This window comes from Danio rerio, chromosome 21 (assembly GCF_049306965.1).
Source record: "Danio rerio strain Tuebingen ecotype United States chromosome 21, GRCz12tu, whole genome shotgun sequence".
Classification (NCBI taxonomy): domain Eukaryota; kingdom Metazoa; phylum Chordata; class Actinopteri; order Cypriniformes; family Danionidae; genus Danio; species Danio rerio.
In genome coordinates this window covers 14,552,593-14,570,067 of record NC_133196.1, presented here as the reverse complement: position 1 = coordinate 14,570,067, position 17,475 = coordinate 14,552,593, and the positions used below count along the sequence as shown (strand labels likewise).

Sequence of the window (17,475 nt, the reverse complement as noted above, 5' to 3'; positions counted from 1 at the left end):
GACTCTCTTAACTTTCACTAAACTCCAGTAAGTCCTTTTTTTATTTTTGTCAGTTGGGCTTGATCTGCTGACCTGAATGGCCGGCTCGTGTGCTCCCAGCTCAGCCTCCAGCCTCTTGTGCTTCTTCCTCAGATTCTGCACCCCTGTCAAATCACGTCCGTAGTCCTCCGAGCTCACCAACAACTTCTTTTCCCTGATGGAAGACCATAAATTAGACTGTGTACAGCCTCATAAGCAGACAGTCACACCATTTCAGAGATTTGTTCAGAGATTTTCACATTTGTTAGATGAGAATATCAGGCATGTGATCAGCCAAGGACAAAAAAAGAAGGTGAAGGGCTGGCATTTTGGAGCTCGTATTTGACGTATGAGAAGTGCAAGAACTATAGTTTGATTTAATATAATTTATTAATAGTGCTCAAATAGATGTACAGTTTGCATACATTGATATGTTTAGTTGCGTACACTTGCTAATTTCCCCTATCCCCCTTTGTTTGTGATGGTTTTTGAGCATCATTATAAAATTTACATAATTCCCCCACCCAGTATTTCCATGTTATTATAAACTAGTAATATTGTGTCAATTTTAAAGTTCACTGATTTTCCCTGTTTATCAAAGACTTAAAGAGCTAAATTTCCACCAGTGGAATTTTTCCTATACTGTAATTTTTAACTTCGATACGATATCTTGAAAATTATTGATATTCAAAACTCCTTTCATTACTGTACGGCAATTTGAAAAAAGAAATTTGTATTATTAGGTTTAATGTCATCCCTGAATGATGTTCTGAAGGAAGCAGATACTTCTTATTATAATGCTCGACGAACACTGCACTGTTTCTTAATGTTTTCTCAACACAAGTCGATTAAGTTAACTTATTGTTTTTACAAATTTAAGACGATTGAACATAACACAATTAAGTCGTACACAAAAAAACTTATGAATTGTATTATTCCACCTCTTTTTAAATAAGAAGTTAGAACAGCAAAAATATTTCTGTGAGTGTGAAGGCACCAATGAAGTTGACTTGTTTGACAACCCCCTTCCCCAACCTTCTCAAACTAAAGTGTGTGATCTGAATGACGTAAAGCATACTTAATCCAGGACTCCTCATCGTCCAGATCCCTGAAGAACTGGTGCAGACGATGCGATTCGTTCAGCTTGGCTCGCCGTCCCGCTGCCATGCTCTTGATTTTGCCGAAGCGTCCGTTAACGGCATCCCGCTTGTCTTTGACCTGAGATGTGTCGAAAGCGTTGCTGGCCATCAGACTGTCAGCCTGGCCATTAAGATCCTTCAAACGATCCTGCAAGAACAAAGACAACGAAGATGAGCTTTGACCAGAACCCAGTGAAGCACAGATTGAATACTCAGGGTGTGCTTCTGCTTGGTGTTTTACCTCATGAGCAGAGATATCAGCCTCCAACAGCTGGTGCTTCTTCAGCAGATTGTTGACTGAAGCCAGATCTTTCCCATAATCCTCAGAGGCAAGAAGAGCCTCAACCTAGTAAAACAGGAAAAAACAAAATGCCAGAATTAAGTGAAATTATTCCAGTTAAAGCTTTTAAAGAAATTGCATGAGAATTTTTAATTATTATTATTTATAATAATAATATAATAATTATTTATAGTAATAATATAATAATTATTTATAACAGTAATAACAGTAATAGCTTCTGTATTAAACATTATTATTTTATTATCAATTGTATTAAAGTTTATTTCAACAATAATACAAATTTGTTGCGATACAATATATAATAATAATAATAATTATTATTATTATTAATAAAATGTATTATTTATATTATTTATTTTATGACAACAGGTATTAATGGATATGATAATACTATAAACATTGATATATAATAATAATTATTATTACTATTATAAAAAACAATAATTATTATTATTAGATAAGGCTATTATTATTACTATTATTATTATTATTATTATTATTATTATTATTATAACAACAATACAAATAAGTTGGTATACATTATATTATAATAGTAATAATTATTATTATTAAAATGGAATAATTATTTCTAAAATTATTTTATGACAAGTCATTAATACATAATCAGATAATACTATTAACAATGATATAATATTAATAATAATAATAGTTATTATTATTATCATAAAAACTATTAATCATCATCATCATTATTATTTTAACATTAATACAAATTGGTTGTAATATAAAATATTATAATAGTAACTATTTTTATTAATAATAAAATATGTTTTCTTATTTATATTATTATTATATTATTTTATGACAAGTTTTTAAATAAATAATCTGATAATGCTATAACTACTGATATAGAATAATAATAATTGTTATTATTTTAACAATACAAATTAGTTGTTATACAATATATTATAATATTAATTGATAATAATAATAATTATTATGATTATTATGATTATTATTGTTACATAAAAATATTAATCATCATTATTTTAACAATAATACAAATTAGTTGTAATGCAATATATTATAATAGTAATTAATAATTATAAAATTGGTTTATTATTTACAATATTGTTCAATTATTTTAAGACAACAGTTATTAATAAATAATCTAATAATAATATAATAATTTACATAATAATAATAATCATTATTATATAATAAAACTATAAATGATTATTTCAACAATACAAATTAATTGGGATATATTATTATATTAATTATTATCAATAATGAAATTATTTATATTAATTGATTATTTATATTAATAACAGTTATAAATACATAATCTAATAATACTATAATCATTGATATATAATATTAATTAATAATAAGAAAAATAATGATGATTATTATTATTACACAAACATTTTTACATACACAAGTTCCTACCAACTAGTAACAATAACAACCCTTATCATTAATAAATATAATTAAATCAACTAACACTATTATACTTCATCATAAATATTATGCAAACTATTCCAAGTAGCTAATAAGTCCCATATCAATACCTCAGACAACCAGAAGTCAAAGTCCTTGATGCCAGTGTTGAAGTTCTGCTGTTTGTTGGCCTCCTTCAGTTTCTGACTCTTCTCAGCAGACTTGTTGACCAGGAACTGCCACTGCTCGTCCAGAGCATTCAGACGAGCCTGAAAACAAAACAATGTACGCACGACCACAGCAAAAATGAGCACGGACCGAATACCACCAGCTCGCTCCCGATATCTGAAAAATCTCCGAAAGCGTTACCTTAACAGCATCTTCACTTCCAGCACAGGCACCTCTCTGGATGAGAGCATTGCCCGTGTCAATCACTCCGCGGATACGATCAGCGTTAGCGTGTAGCTCAGCCTCAAAAGCCTGGTGTTTCTGGTGTTTGCTCTGAAAGTGGCGGGAAAAGCGAAATATGGCAAAACTGAGCCACACGGTGAAGTCATGCATTGCTGCAGCTGTGAAAAATGCAATAGCTCTCATATCTAGATGTATTGTCTATTCATATTCAAAAATACACTATATTGCAATAATGAACATGCATGGTATTGTTATCGTGAGCACTTCAAAGTGAATAATGATATCTTATTTAAACTTCTAGTACGCTTTTTAACTCCAAACCACCCGGTAGGCGGTTTATTTACGTTAATCTATCCAATGACATGCTTAAAAGACCTCTTTATAGACTATTGTTTGTTAATGTTAGAAACGATCCGTCTTTCTTTACAATACAGCTGTATTATTAGTTAATCAAACTAAACTGATGATAAAACTTAAATAAAAAAAAAATTGGTTATAATTAATTCAATGTAATATGCTCATTTAAATGTTCATTCATTGGTTAATTATTCATGAATCATTTTTAAAGTTGTGACTGCTGTAATGGAGCTAATCGCTAATAATGCTAATAACACATATATAATAATAATAATAATCAGCTGAATTCTTTTAAACTGTCAAAAACAAAGTATGTGGCAAAATACAGCTTTCTCTCTCGTTTGATGTTAGTTATTACACTGTTTATTAATGAGACCTAATTGTAAAGGTTTAGCTATAGTACTTCATAATTTTTTAGTAATTAATTGGTCGGAAAATGTGTTCCCTAAGCATCTATATGCAATAGAGCACACATGCCATAATTAGTGTTTGCGGGCCAAAGATGGCTCATGTAACTCTTCATTTGGCCCACCATCCAATTATTATTTAAAATTTAATGTAACTATTATTTTAACTATTAATGTAACTATTTATTTTAACTAAAGTATTATTTAGTTTGTTTTGTTGTTAACCTACAAAAAGTAACTATAATTAAATGTTTTAATTTAAATAGTGTAACTTAATTTGATTTAGTTTAAAATGTACATACGACAGATTTCGGATAACGCAGAGACTTTGGTGAGCGAATCAAGGCGAAGGCAGATTCTGCTTGCTAGCGTATTCAGCATTGAACTCCACTTTGTTATATTTGTGATTGCTTATGTTTGTATTGCAGTAAGTTGTAATTTAAAAAGTAATTCTGCATTAGTTAATATAATTATGATATTTCTTATTTAATATTGTGTAATGAAATACTGGCAACTTTAATACTTCTAAAATAGTTTGGTTTATTTATTTCGAGTCCATAGCTATCAATGATATTGGTTTTTGGTCCTTCATACGAAAACGTTTAGGAACTGTAGAGTTTTTTTGTTATTATACTGTTAACAAAATACTTTTTGCAGCTTATGTCAATTTTGTGATAATACTATATATTGTAATACATTTCAGCAATTACTGCAGCAAAAAAATATTCAATATCGTCCTATGCCTTGTGTGTTGTGTTGTGTTGTCCGTTACCTCAGTTACAGTGAAAGTGCGTATGGTAACTGATGTGTGTGAATTTATGCTGTATGCCTTAGTGAAAAGTTGACGTCGAATTTGTTTTACAATAAAAAATAAAATGCGTACATCACATTAAAAAACACACACAAAAAAAGTGAAGTGACTGTGAATTTACAAACCACCAAACAAGGACCAAACACGTGACGTGGGACACATTCAAAGCCTGATGGAACATTCAGTAAAAATGAACTGGACATCATCCAGCACACAATGAACATTTTGGAGAACCTAAGAGGAGTTGGGATGTTTTGTCTGAGTTTGTTCCACATTTTTAAAACCCAGAAAAAAGGAGAGAAGGAAAAAGCACTTCCAAGCGGCTCATCAAAAGCATTTGCTTACACACTCAAAAGAAAGCTGGACTACTGGTTCTGAAGTTGCATATGGATTCTGGCTGTAGCGCACATGTAAAAACTACTGTTCTCCACAAAAAGCAAAGCACAATTACTTGTTTGAAAGCACCTCTCCGACTTCTCTCACTGGGTTTACACAGGATGTTCAGAATAGCAGACTTTTATAGCTAATAGCAGTCCATAACATGGATTCTAGTTCTGCAGCATGCATATCAGACATAATATCTAAACTGTTTGCATGTAATATCTGGGTGACTTATGAGATTTATCAAGATCAAACAACAATAAGAATAATTATAATAATAATAATAATAATAATAATTAATTTGTAGAATTACTGTATTTGTTCTAATTAATAAATACAGTTAAAAAATAGTTATTTCCATTATTTATTTGCAATAATTTATTTCACTGTAAAATAAAAAATATTAACATTAATAGTGGCTTTATACATTTATATACAAAATACAAATAAGTAATAATTTTTATTTAATAACTAATAATAATACTAATATAATGCCTGAAACTTTATTTAAAAATAAAATAAAGCAAAGAATATTATGCAGTTACCAGCAATGCTATTCTGAACAGCCAAAAATATGGTCTAAATTTGCTCTAAGATCCTTCTTTCTAAGAGGCTCAGCTTTTCCTTGTGGAACAAATTTAAACCAAGACATCCCAACTTCAAAAAAAAAAAAAAAAAAAAAAAAAAAAAAATGGAGGCCACACCCAGCAATTAAAAATTAAACGCTGCAACGTTGGGGTTCGGGAAGGGGTCAACGGCAAACAACTGATGATGCTAAACAAAGCCAGACATAATAGACGAAACTCAAATGCACATTTACAGACAAAACAATGAGATGACGGACAAGTGGAGAGAACCTACTGGGGTTAGTTAGCTCGGACACACTACTGCACTTACCAGCAGCTTGGACAGCTAGAAACAAACAACGGGGGAACACAGACAGAGGTTCAGTTTCATTTCCGTTATATTAAAACACTTGGGGTTGGTTAAAACGGGGATATCAAGAAAAACAGAAATGTATTATGGCATTAAAAGACTTACAATTTTAGACTTAAGCGGGATATTCACCATTAGAACCTTAGCATCTTTGCAAAAAAAAGTTGACATATATATATAATTTAAGTCTGATGTCTGAAGTGTGATGTTACCTGGATGTTGGTGGGGTCTTTGTAAGACTCGTCTGTGGCGGTCTGGAGTTTCTCACTGATCCAAGCTTCGATCTCGTCAACGTCTCTGCTGAACTGCTGTAGAGTCTGTGACTCGCCAAGCTTGGAGCGTTTCTCAATCATCTGAGCCTTGAGGCGGAGCCACCTGGAGGTCAGTAGCAAAACTTGTTTTAACTTCATTTTAACTTAAGTCTAACCCAAACTGAAAATGAACTAAAACCCTACCTCTGCTTCAACCTAAAGCTTGAACAGAAGAAGCTCAAACTTTAACCCAAAACATTAACTCAACCTTAAGCTCAAACGTTAACCCCAAACATTGACTCAAACCTTACCTCTACCGAACCTTAAGCTTGATCAGAAGCTCGAACGTTAACCCCAATAAGAACTTAATCTTAAGCTCGAACGTTAACCCCAAAGATTAACACAACCTTAAGCTCGAAGTCAAGCTCAAACGTTAACCCCAAACATTAACTCAAAACTTACCTCTGCCTCAACCTTGAACAGAAGCTCGAAATTAAGCTCAAACGTTAATCTTAAATCTTACCTTTGTCTAAAATGTAACCTCAAACGTAAACCCCAAACCTTACCTTTGCCTAAAACGTAAGCCTGAATGTTAGCTCAAAAATAAGCTCAATTGTAAACCCCAAACCTTACCTTTGCCTAAAATGCAAGCTTAAACATAAACTCCAAACGTTATTCGCAAACGTTAACCCCAAACTTTACCTTTGCCTAAAACGTAAGCCTGAATGAAAGCTCAAATGTAAACCCCAAACCTTACCTTTGCCTAAAATGCAAGCTCAAACGTAAGTTCAAATATAAACTCCAAACGTTAACCCTAAACTTTACCTTTGCCTAAAACGCAAGCCTGAATGTTAGCTCAAAAATAAGCTCAATTGTAAACCCCAAACCTTACCTTTGCCTAAAATGCAAGCTCAAACATAAACTCCAAACGTTAACCCCAAACTTGACCTTTTCCTAAAACGCATGTTTGAATGTAAGCTCAAATGTAAACCCCAAACCTTACCTTTGCCTAAAATGTAAGCTCGAACGTTAACCTTAAATCTTACCTTTGTGTAAAACGCAAGCTCGAACGTTACCCTTAAATATTACCTGTCTGAAACGTAAGCTCAAATGTAAACCCAAAACCTTACTTTTGCCTAAAATGTAAGCTCTAACGTAAGATCAAACATGTTAAGGTAAGATCAAGGCAAGATCTACGTTGCTCTAACGTAAGATCAAAAATGTTAACGTCAAACGTTAACCCCAAATCTTACTTTTGCCTAGAACGTGAGCTCAAACATCAACCCAAACGTATTCACAAACATTAACTCAAACCTTAACTTGGCTTAAAATGTAAGTTCAAACATAAGCTCAAACCCCAAATGTCAACCTATTTACTCAATCTAAGCAGGAAAAAAAAGAGAACACTGACCTGTCCAAGACCTCACTGCGTCGTTTGAAGATCTCAGGCTTGGCATAGTGGTCAGCGCTGATGAGCTGGTCAGCAAAAGACTGCAGTGCAGCAATCTTTTCTTCCTGTGAGAATTCATGAATTGAATTGATTAGTTCTGAATAAAAACATTCAAACAATTCAAAGATTTAGAACTTGATCATATGATCGTCTGACCTGCACATTGATAGCCTTATCAAAGTCCTCGTGTTTCTTAATGAGCGCCTCCACACTGTCCAGAGAATCTCCCTTGTCATCGCTGGCTAAGAAGGCTTCGCGGGCAGCCATCCAGTTCTCAGCCTGCTCACAGTCACGGTTAAACAACTGAGGGAGACAAAAAAGGAACATGGCATCATTTGAGGGAAACATCTTCAAACATCCAAGAGTTGTATGAGATGTACTCAAGGGTTTCTGTTGACCTGCAGCTCCAGGCACTGGTCCAGCATCATCCTGCGCTGAACCCAGGCCTTCTCCAGGTCAGCACGCTCCCGGTCAAGAGCCTCCAGCTTCTGTTTGATCTCAGGGCTTGCGTAATGCCCACGAGCGAGCAGCTGCTGTCCAAACTGCTCAAAAGCCAGGAAGGTTCCTGCACGAGCGTCGATCTCAGTGCGGTGTTCCTACACAATGTGAACATGTCAGTGTATTAAAAAGATGTTAAGGAAAACTCTTCTGCAATGCTGTATAGGTGTTTTTACGCACCTGATGTCTCTCCAACAGGGCTTCAGCACCAGTAACATCCTTGGCCAGCTCATCGGAAGACACAAGTCCCCTGATTCCATTGATCCAAGACATGAGATCTCTGAAGGAGAGAGAACAGATTTGTTAAGTATCTTCTATATCAGGGGTGTCCAAACTCTGTTCTGAAGGGCGGGTGTCCTGCATATTTGAGTTCTAACCCCAATTAAACACACCTGAACCAGCTAATCGAGCTCTTTCTAGGTATACTAAAAATTCACAAGCAAGTGTGTTAAAGGAAGTTGGAGCTAAACTATGCAGGACACCGGCCCTCCAGACCGAGTTTGGACACCCCTGTTCTATATTATTAAGTTGTTGGTTTTTGCATTTTCCATCTCGTTTCTCTACCTGAAGTCACTGAGGAAGCGCTGCAGGTCATGGGAGTTGCCCAGTTTTTCTTTGCGCTGGTCTGCACGACCCACCAGGCTGCTCCATGCTGTGTTTAGCTCGGTGCACTTCTCCTGGATGTCATCCACAGCCTCAGGATGAGATTGAATCAGACGCTCTGCAGTCTCACCAAGAGAATTCACCTGCCACAGAGGGGAAATGGTATTTCAAACATGACAGCTCTCTGAATAGTTTTTGCTCTGCTAAGCTGCTGCAGACTATTCCCAAAAGACACTGCCTTTGGATAGTCATACTAAATCCCATAGAAGACTTAGACAAGTGGAGCTGGTGGAGGGTTAGATTAGTTATATCACCAAAACCATTTAGATCGTCTTTAAGTTGTCTCATGTCTTTTCAATTCTGAAATCTTCATTCATATTTTATATGAAATCAGAGAGTTTTTCATTCTCCATGTACAGAAAATGTCCGGAGACGTTCAAAGTCCAGAAAAGAAACCAAAAAACATTACCGAAACATGTAAATTCAGTGCTTCAACTGTAATTATACGAAGCTCAAAAAGTTTTTGTGCACCAAAATAACTGTAAAAATGACTTTGTTCAATTAGGTTTTTCATATCAGATAAGAGTGTGCTTTTACTATAAACATTATACTATATACTATACAGCGTTTGTGCGTTGAGCTGCTGACTTTAATGACAACATGATATACTGCCCATAGAAAAAGAACTCTGACCTGACATGAAAGAGAAGATAATTGGTGAACAAATGTAAACATGATAACAGTTTAGCTACTGGTTCCTTTTCTGAACTCTGGGGACCATTGCTCTATATGGAGGATGAGAGAACTCTCAGATTTCATCTAAAATGTTCATGTTTGGAACACAAATGAAGATAAAGAACCTAATCAGTCTGCGTCATTAAAGTTTTAAAGTTGACCAACATATTTAGCAGATGTTTTACAAGGAATAAAGCAAGAAACTACAAAGTAATCCAACAATAGGGTATATGCAGAGCTTGTGCCTCTTCCCATACTGATAAACTTCCGGTGAACGGTTAATGTGACTTTTTATCCTTTTTATATGGTTCCTTGTACAGCATCAATGCTATAATTAATCAAAATACAATCAGTTAAATAGACTTTGGCATAAATTTTTTTTGCTTAAGCGTAAAACGAGACATAAGGTCTTTTACTCGCACACGCCCATCAGAATCGGCAGGCTAGTGCAGAAGCTCCATTGAATATACTGGGGTAAAATAATGTTCATATTTTAAAGACATGGCAGGGAAAATTTTAATTTAGAGCAGTGCTTCTTGTACAGTCTGAGACCCACTTGATATCGGATATCACTCAGCCAGTGGAGAGCGCTGATTTTGAAAGAAAACAGACCTTAAATGCGCCGATTTTGCAATGGCATACAGTTCAATAGAAGTGCTTAACCCAGGTTACTGACGAATTAAAAGTCCTTTAGCATACTTTGGCATATACCCTATTAACTCTTCACCTTGTCTCCTAAAGCGGCTAGATCTCTCTCAAATCCTTCATGCTTGCGCTGCAGAGCCTGCACGCTGGCGAGGTCATGGCCATAGTTATCAGTGTTCAGGGCTTGGTTCTTCTCTTCGATCCACTCCTTGGTCTCATCTGCATCTCTGTAAAAAAATTAAATAAAATAAATAAATAGAATCACACACTGGATACCTCTGATCTCCACGTGACTCATTTGATCCAAGTAAAACCATCACATTAATAAAAATATGTAAAACAGTCTTTATCTGTTTGTATCAGTTGCGCATATATACCTGTGGAACCTCTGAACTTCGTGAGCACTGCCCAGCATGTTGCTTCGGTCTTCAGCCAGCTGCTGCAGAGACCTCCAGCGGTTGTTCAGCTCCTACATGCAAACGCAAAAGCATTAATACCCAGATTATATGTCATATTTTTGGCATGGTTTCTGACTGCAGATTTGCCTCCATGAAGCCACGCCTTGAGTGATAAAACAAGCAAACCACGTTTAGCAACATACAGCCAATACATTATTCTAAAGCACTACAGAAATGTTTCTAAATCATTTGCGTCATACTTTGCTCTTCATACCAGCAGAAAGAACTAAAGTATGAACGAGTGTAGGGCTGGGAGGTGTGACGGTATATAATCGCTACAGTGGAATAAATTTTAAACTGTAATTAATTTTTTCTAATATACTGTTATATGAAGTGGGTGTGGCTAACTCACGTGGAAGATGCTGCTTATGAGACTAAGGGAAGCGTTGGTTGGAGAACTCAAAGTGATCTAGAGTAACTATTTGATTAGACTTGTACCTGCGAACGCGAGTACAGAATAACTCTGTGTGCAATATTGCTCTGCAAGTTAAACAGTCAATTTTATAGTGCCTCAGCCTCTGCCGACTAACACTTTCCCCCAGGTCCTAATGCATGACTGATAACATGACCGATTCACATTAGGCTAGAAAAATTAAAGTACAAATACACAATTTTAAGTTATATCATGAATTGTTTAGTCTTGTTTGATATGTTTGTCAGGGAATATGAAGACACAAATTACATTTTTGGGTGAATTATTGCTGATAAACAGTATGTGACTCTTTCAACACCATTTAGAGGTGTCCACGTTGCAAAGAGCAACGTATGTAAAACAGTGTGAAGACTTGTGCAGCTGCCTTTGCTCCTTAAAATATGATTGGCAGAATCATAGAAATGCTGGATTAAGATCGTCTAGGGGGGTCGAATCAAGATCTTTTTTCGATTAATTGTGCAGCTCTAAAAAGCTTGGAACATTTTCACACTAAAAGGCATGTTTTTATGCGGGAATGTAAGTAATTTGCTGATATGCTGCAATGGCCCTTTTAAATATGAGATCAATGTCGCGACTTTTGATGCTCTTGCAGCCGGAGCTGTAAAGGCATTTCACATACAGGGAATAAAAAAAAATCTCAAACCTGAGCTTGTAAATTACCACTTCTGAAAAACACAATCAGAAAATATAATCGGCATTAGCTCAGATAAAGAGAGTTTTTTAATATTGGCAAAAATACCATATTTTATAGTTTTAATAGTATAAAACATTTGCCTATATAAGAAGGTCAAAATTTAAGAAAAAAAAAAACATTCTTTCCATTCTGAATTATTAATGTTTATTTATTATTATTGCTCTTTTTGTTGCTTTTCTAAGATTTAACAACCCAATTAGGTAAATACAACATAAAAATATCCCTTAAAATCAGATGACTAACACCGTAAAGTAGAACTTTGGTCATACCACCCAGCCCTAAATAAGCAACACAAACAGAACGTCTACAACATTTAAGCATGTGGGATGAGTGATGAAAGTTAGACAAAATAAAATCGTTGGTGGATGCATCGGCCATAAACTGAAAAAGAAGCGTTAAATAATGCATTCTGGAATTTCTGTTTGACCACCACCAAAACATCAAGACACAAAGGAGTTAATTCAAATGCTCAACAAGGACTTGTGAATGGAAATAAAGCGGATGCAACTGCACAGCCGATGGTTCAGTGATGGGACACAGGGAACCCCAATACAAGAACACCACGATGAGTTAGTCCTCCAGGTACAAAAGGCACAATGCAGGATTTAGTGGGTTGGGTTGAGGGAAGGTCTAAAGACGGATACGAAGATCCTAGAATCTTACCTTGATAGTATTAAAGTTGGCCGTTGTTTGAACAGCCAAGCGAACAGACTATATTGAGTTGGATAAATTAACAGACAGAGAGTAGGAAAAGAACAGAAGACACCAGTCAAGAGTGTGTCACTATGAATAAAAGAACCAGATTGTTTTTGTCATTTTGAGTCACCAAAAACCACTGTGGATGACATAAAGGTTAAACAATACCCAAATGACTAAATTGAAACCAAGATTAGATCATGGGAATAATATGAGAATGAGAGAAACGTTAAGCTATATTACCTTCCATGGAGATGCACCTTTGGAGTCTGCTTCATCCTGCAAAATAAAATATAATAATAATTAGTACAAGTCAAAAAATAAATAAATCACAATATTTGTGTTTGTTTCATGCAGGCATGCAGATGATCTTGAAGAGACGACATGAATGACATTAAACAATAGTGACCTTGCCAGGAGCTGAGCCCAGCACCTCTACTTGCTGATGGTGGGATGAAGGGATTGTGGGATGAGGGAATGGAGGGTTGAAGGGAGAAAGGGAAAAAATAACAGGTAAGATCTCCATAACAATAATGCTCATCATTCAGGAATAAAAGTGTTAATTTTATATACAGTAGTCGACATTTGAAGTGGACCACAAGCTTTCATTTCAGTTCAAATGTTGACTACTCTATATTCTCCTACATTTCAATGTAAACATAAAATTCATGAGTGAAATGACTGCATAAATTCGAAAACATGATGTGTGCTATAGAAAAAATTGGGGGTTGGTAAGATTTGTTGTATTCATATCTCTTATACGTACATTTATTTGTTAAAGGTGCAGTAGGTAATTGAAACGTTTTGTTGTGCTGGCTGAAAGTCTCTTCACATTCCAATAGTAATGATTAAAGTTAATGATCTAAATATATTTACATGTAATTTTATATTCTGGATAAGGCATAAAACTAAAATAAACTTCATCCAATTAAATCTTGTCAGACCGACAAATAACTCAATTATGAGTTATCTCAAACTGTCTGTAAACAAATTTCAATTTGAATTTTTGCGCAGCCTCTTTGAAGCACACAGATACGTCACTCTCACGAACACATAAAGCACGCTGACAGAGAGACGTCATCTGGCAAACTCTGCATCAACCTCAACTTTTTTCTTAAAGACAATCGTGGCCTTGTATGCATGAAAAAAAAATTAGTTTCTCAAAGTGCTTCTGCCAAAATTGCAGAATCAAAACTTTTCTAAACCCTGAATATCGAAGTTACTTTTGCATGCTGGAGGGAAATGATGTTATGCAGTTCAAAACAACGATCTGAAGGGTGACACCACGGCTGAAATATTACTTTTAGACAGGTCTGTTTTAAAACAATTTTAGTCACGTAAAGCTTGTATACGGTGTTCTTTATAATGAATGGGTTTAAATGCACGGTGGTGTTGTTCAGCCACTGAAAACGACCGGCAAAAGATTGGCTATTTTCAAGTTCATGGAGTACCTTTTCCAGCATCGATAATATAGTCGGTTATACAGACCTAAGCAATCGTTTAGTTGTTCAAGTGTAAAAGGAGCTGAAAATTACGAGGATCAGCGAGCACAATTGAAAACGAAAAGTCATTTGTTAAATTGATAATGTAAACATAAGTGTAATGTAAAAAATATAACAGGATATTTCTGTTTTTAGCACTTTTTTTTTTGCGATCTAATTTTTATTTAGTTTAATACAAATCATTAGTAAATGTGCTCTTCCGCCTAACCAGCTTTACTGAGGTGAAATTTGATTTATATTCACACATTCAGTTATTTTTGACCAGTGACAGCCTGTGACTCAGTTTTGAGGAAATATAAAACTCCTGCACCCGCTGGTCTATCAACAACTATGCTTGATAAAGTTTGCGTGTCCTTAGAGTTTTCGAACAGGTGAATGGCACGATCTAGTGTTATATCTTATCAGTGCGCATTTGCGGGTTCATGACTGAAGGAGGCGTGGCTTTGGACGGCAGGGGAGGATCGTAACATTTCTAAGCTATTATGCTAACTCATACTACAAGTCATATGTCTCCAGCCCCTCATTTAACATGCTTTTCATGAACTGGCCCCCATGACAAACTAAAAAAAATAAACAAACAAAAATCTTAGCGACCCCAAACTTTTTATCAAAATTGTGTGTTTAACGGTGTATTGTTGTTTTTTTCACACCTGGGCCTGAACCACAGGAGCCTCTTCTGCCATCAGACCTTCAGACTCCAGCTCAGACGCCACCTTGTTTATGTCCCTCAGCCGAGACTCATTTGCTTTCAGATCCTGGTAAACAATAAACAAAATACAAGTGTTTAAACTCGGGCAACATTTGTTTTAACTTAATAGTAGGCCACGTCACAGATCTATAAAAGAAACATACCTTCTGGAAGTCATCAAACTTCTTCTGCAGCACTTCCACCTGCTCCAGGTCAGATCCCACCTCCTCGTTAGTAAGCGCAGACTCTTTCTCATTGATCCACTGCTGCAGCTCGTTCGCCTCACGGAAAAGCATGAACTTCTTGCAGCTCTTCTCCAGCATGTCCTTCCTCTTCTCTCCCAACTCTAGCAGTGTACCATACCTGTTAAAAAAGGAAAGAGGGATGAATAGAGAAATACTCACATATTAAAGAAACACTCCATGCTTTTTTTGGCTCATTTTTCAACCCCATTAGAGTTAAAGAGTTGAGTTTAACCATTTTTAAATCTATTCAGCTGATCTCAATATCTGGTGGGTCACTTTTAGCTTAGCTTAGCATAAATCATTAAAACGGATTAGACCATTAGCATCTCATTCAAAATAAGTTTCGATAATTGTCCCATTTAAAGCTTGACTCTTCTGTAGTTACATTATGTACTAAGAAATAAGGAAAATAAAAAGTCGTTGTTTATTTTAGGTCATTATGTAAAGCAGGTGTTCTCAACCTTTTGCAAGCTGGGTCCCCCCAAAGCTGGTTTATTGCAGTTGGGGCCTGCGTGTGTTTTACAAAAACTAAAGCAAAGAGTTATTGGTATCCTATATTCTGACTAGTTTATTCGTTTTATATATATATACATACTAAATATGAACTCACGGTTTATATGTTTGCAGCCTCTGCAACTTCCATCTGTCAAAAAAATTTAATTGGATGGTTCGATTTTCAGCATTTTTTCGCATCCGTAGAAAATATTTTGAGGGGTGTTTTTGACAATTGTGGGCCACCAAATGACTAATGTGAAAAAACGAATTTGACAGTTACGGACTCAGCAACAGCAAGGACCTTAAATTTTTGAGGCTTACACTGCTTCTCGAGGAGAAATCAAACAAATGAGCGCAGTTTTCTAGTCAATGAGCACAGCACACACAAATAAACTAAATTGACATACTGCATTTAAAAATTCAAAATGTGGTGTTTTTGAATTTATAACATTTGAATACAGAGCAACATACATCCCATGACCTGACGACCAAGAGAGATGACAATTGACCATCACTTAATTTACCCCCCCGCGAGAGTGTCCGCACCCCACCGGTTATGAACCACTGATGTAAAGGAACTGTACTTTCATTCTGGCATGATACGGAACTTTAATGCTGTACCATGGCTGCAACAGGTGCAATGATATTATGTAGTGCTTTTACCTAGCTGGTAAGGGTGTCACGATCCTCCAAATCCTCGATTCGATTACATTTTCGATTCTAAAGGCACGATTCGATTCGATTTTCGATTATGAATAATTAATTAATTAATGACCAATTAATTATTTGTAGCCTACCATTTAAACTACCTGACCTGCATGGTCTTTGTTTTACCCATAAACAAATCATACAGTAAATGAATAAAGGCAAGATACACACATAATTACCACCTTTCAATCACTTATTCTGCGGGACTCGTGAATAGGCAGTGATCTGTGTCGTTATAATGGCGTCGGTAAAAAAGACGCACAACCAACAGGAACCAGCCAACAGTATCTGAGGTGTTCGCTAAAATGACTAAGTACAAGTGAGTGAAAGATTGAAGCAGTCCTCTGACTGCCTTGACCTGCTGTCTCGAGCGCAATACAGTGTGTGTGCGTCTGTGTCTTTGTTTTCACGTGATGTGCATTTTCAGAGGTAGAGAGGAAGGAGGGCTGCTCAGAAATGCCACACGCCACTGTGGATATCAAATCGTTGTCGTTCTAAAATGCCATTTAAAAACAAAGACAGTGTAAACAGGGCCCGAGTGTGTACTTTTCGCGAGCGGATTTGCAACGGGGGCGGGCGGAGGATCGCGATGCCGCTGTTGTCTATCGGACGAACCGTACGTAATACGTACATAGCAGAGCTTGCAAAACTGTGTTTTTTTTTTGTCGACAACACGAACGTTGTCAACATAACTCACTGGAAATCCAAAATGCTTACACACCGGCGACTTCATTGAAAGAGGAGAGGGTTTAAGTTCTGTCGACGGGTCTCCTGCTTCTGCAGTTTAACAAGCACTTCAACAAGCCTGTTTTTTTCCCGCTTGGCAAGCCAAGCTGACGTGACATTGGGGCGTGGCAGCATCGACGATTCTATTTTTTAATTTGATAATCGAAATTGACCATAAATTTCGATCGATTTCGATTTGACACCCCTACTAGCTGGGGACCTATTTTCAAGTGCTGCTGCGTATTTCCATTGCACTTGCTGCAGCCATGGTACAGCAGCAAAGTTCCTTATTATGCCGGAACGAGAGTATAGTTCCTAGCCACATCAAGCTAAAAAACTACCAACTTTTCATTATCAATCAGTCTTAGTAAACAATGTAACTACAAGCTAAGCTTTAGATAGGAAAATTGTTTAAAATCTTTTTTTAAATTGTTAGAGCAAGATGCTAATGGTCTAATCTGATTTAGTGATTTATGCTAAGCT

At 35.9% G+C, this 17,475-nt stretch overlaps 1 protein-coding gene across 50 annotated transcripts in view; it reads right to left on the bottom strand.

Moving 5' to 3' along the window:
* Nucleotides 1-17,475, bottom strand: part of sptan1 (spectrin alpha, non-erythrocytic 1) — a 67,593-nt gene that overhangs the window by 21,558 nt on the left and 28,560 nt on the right. For 12 of the 50 annotated variants that reach the window (NM_001098488.1, XM_021468824.2, XM_073934537.1 and 9 more), the window contains 19 exon segments: nt 73-193; nt 1,097-1,305; nt 1,399-1,503; nt 2,994-3,131; nt 3,232-3,363; nt 6,127-6,141; nt 6,378-6,540; nt 7,828-7,931; nt 8,023-8,169; nt 8,265-8,462; nt 8,545-8,644; nt 8,929-9,110; nt 10,430-10,574; nt 10,725-10,816; nt 12,596-12,643; nt 12,872-12,907; nt 13,038-13,070; nt 14,781-14,885; nt 14,983-15,181. In NM_001098488.1, the coding sequence (NP_001091958.1) occupies nt 73-193; nt 1,097-1,305; nt 1,399-1,503; nt 2,994-3,131; nt 3,232-3,363; nt 6,127-6,141; nt 6,378-6,540; nt 7,828-7,931; nt 8,023-8,169; nt 8,265-8,462; nt 8,545-8,644; nt 8,929-9,110; nt 10,430-10,574; nt 10,725-10,816; nt 12,596-12,643; nt 12,872-12,907; nt 13,038-13,070; nt 14,781-14,885; nt 14,983-15,181 (2,272 nt within the window). 50 annotated transcript variants of the gene reach the window in all.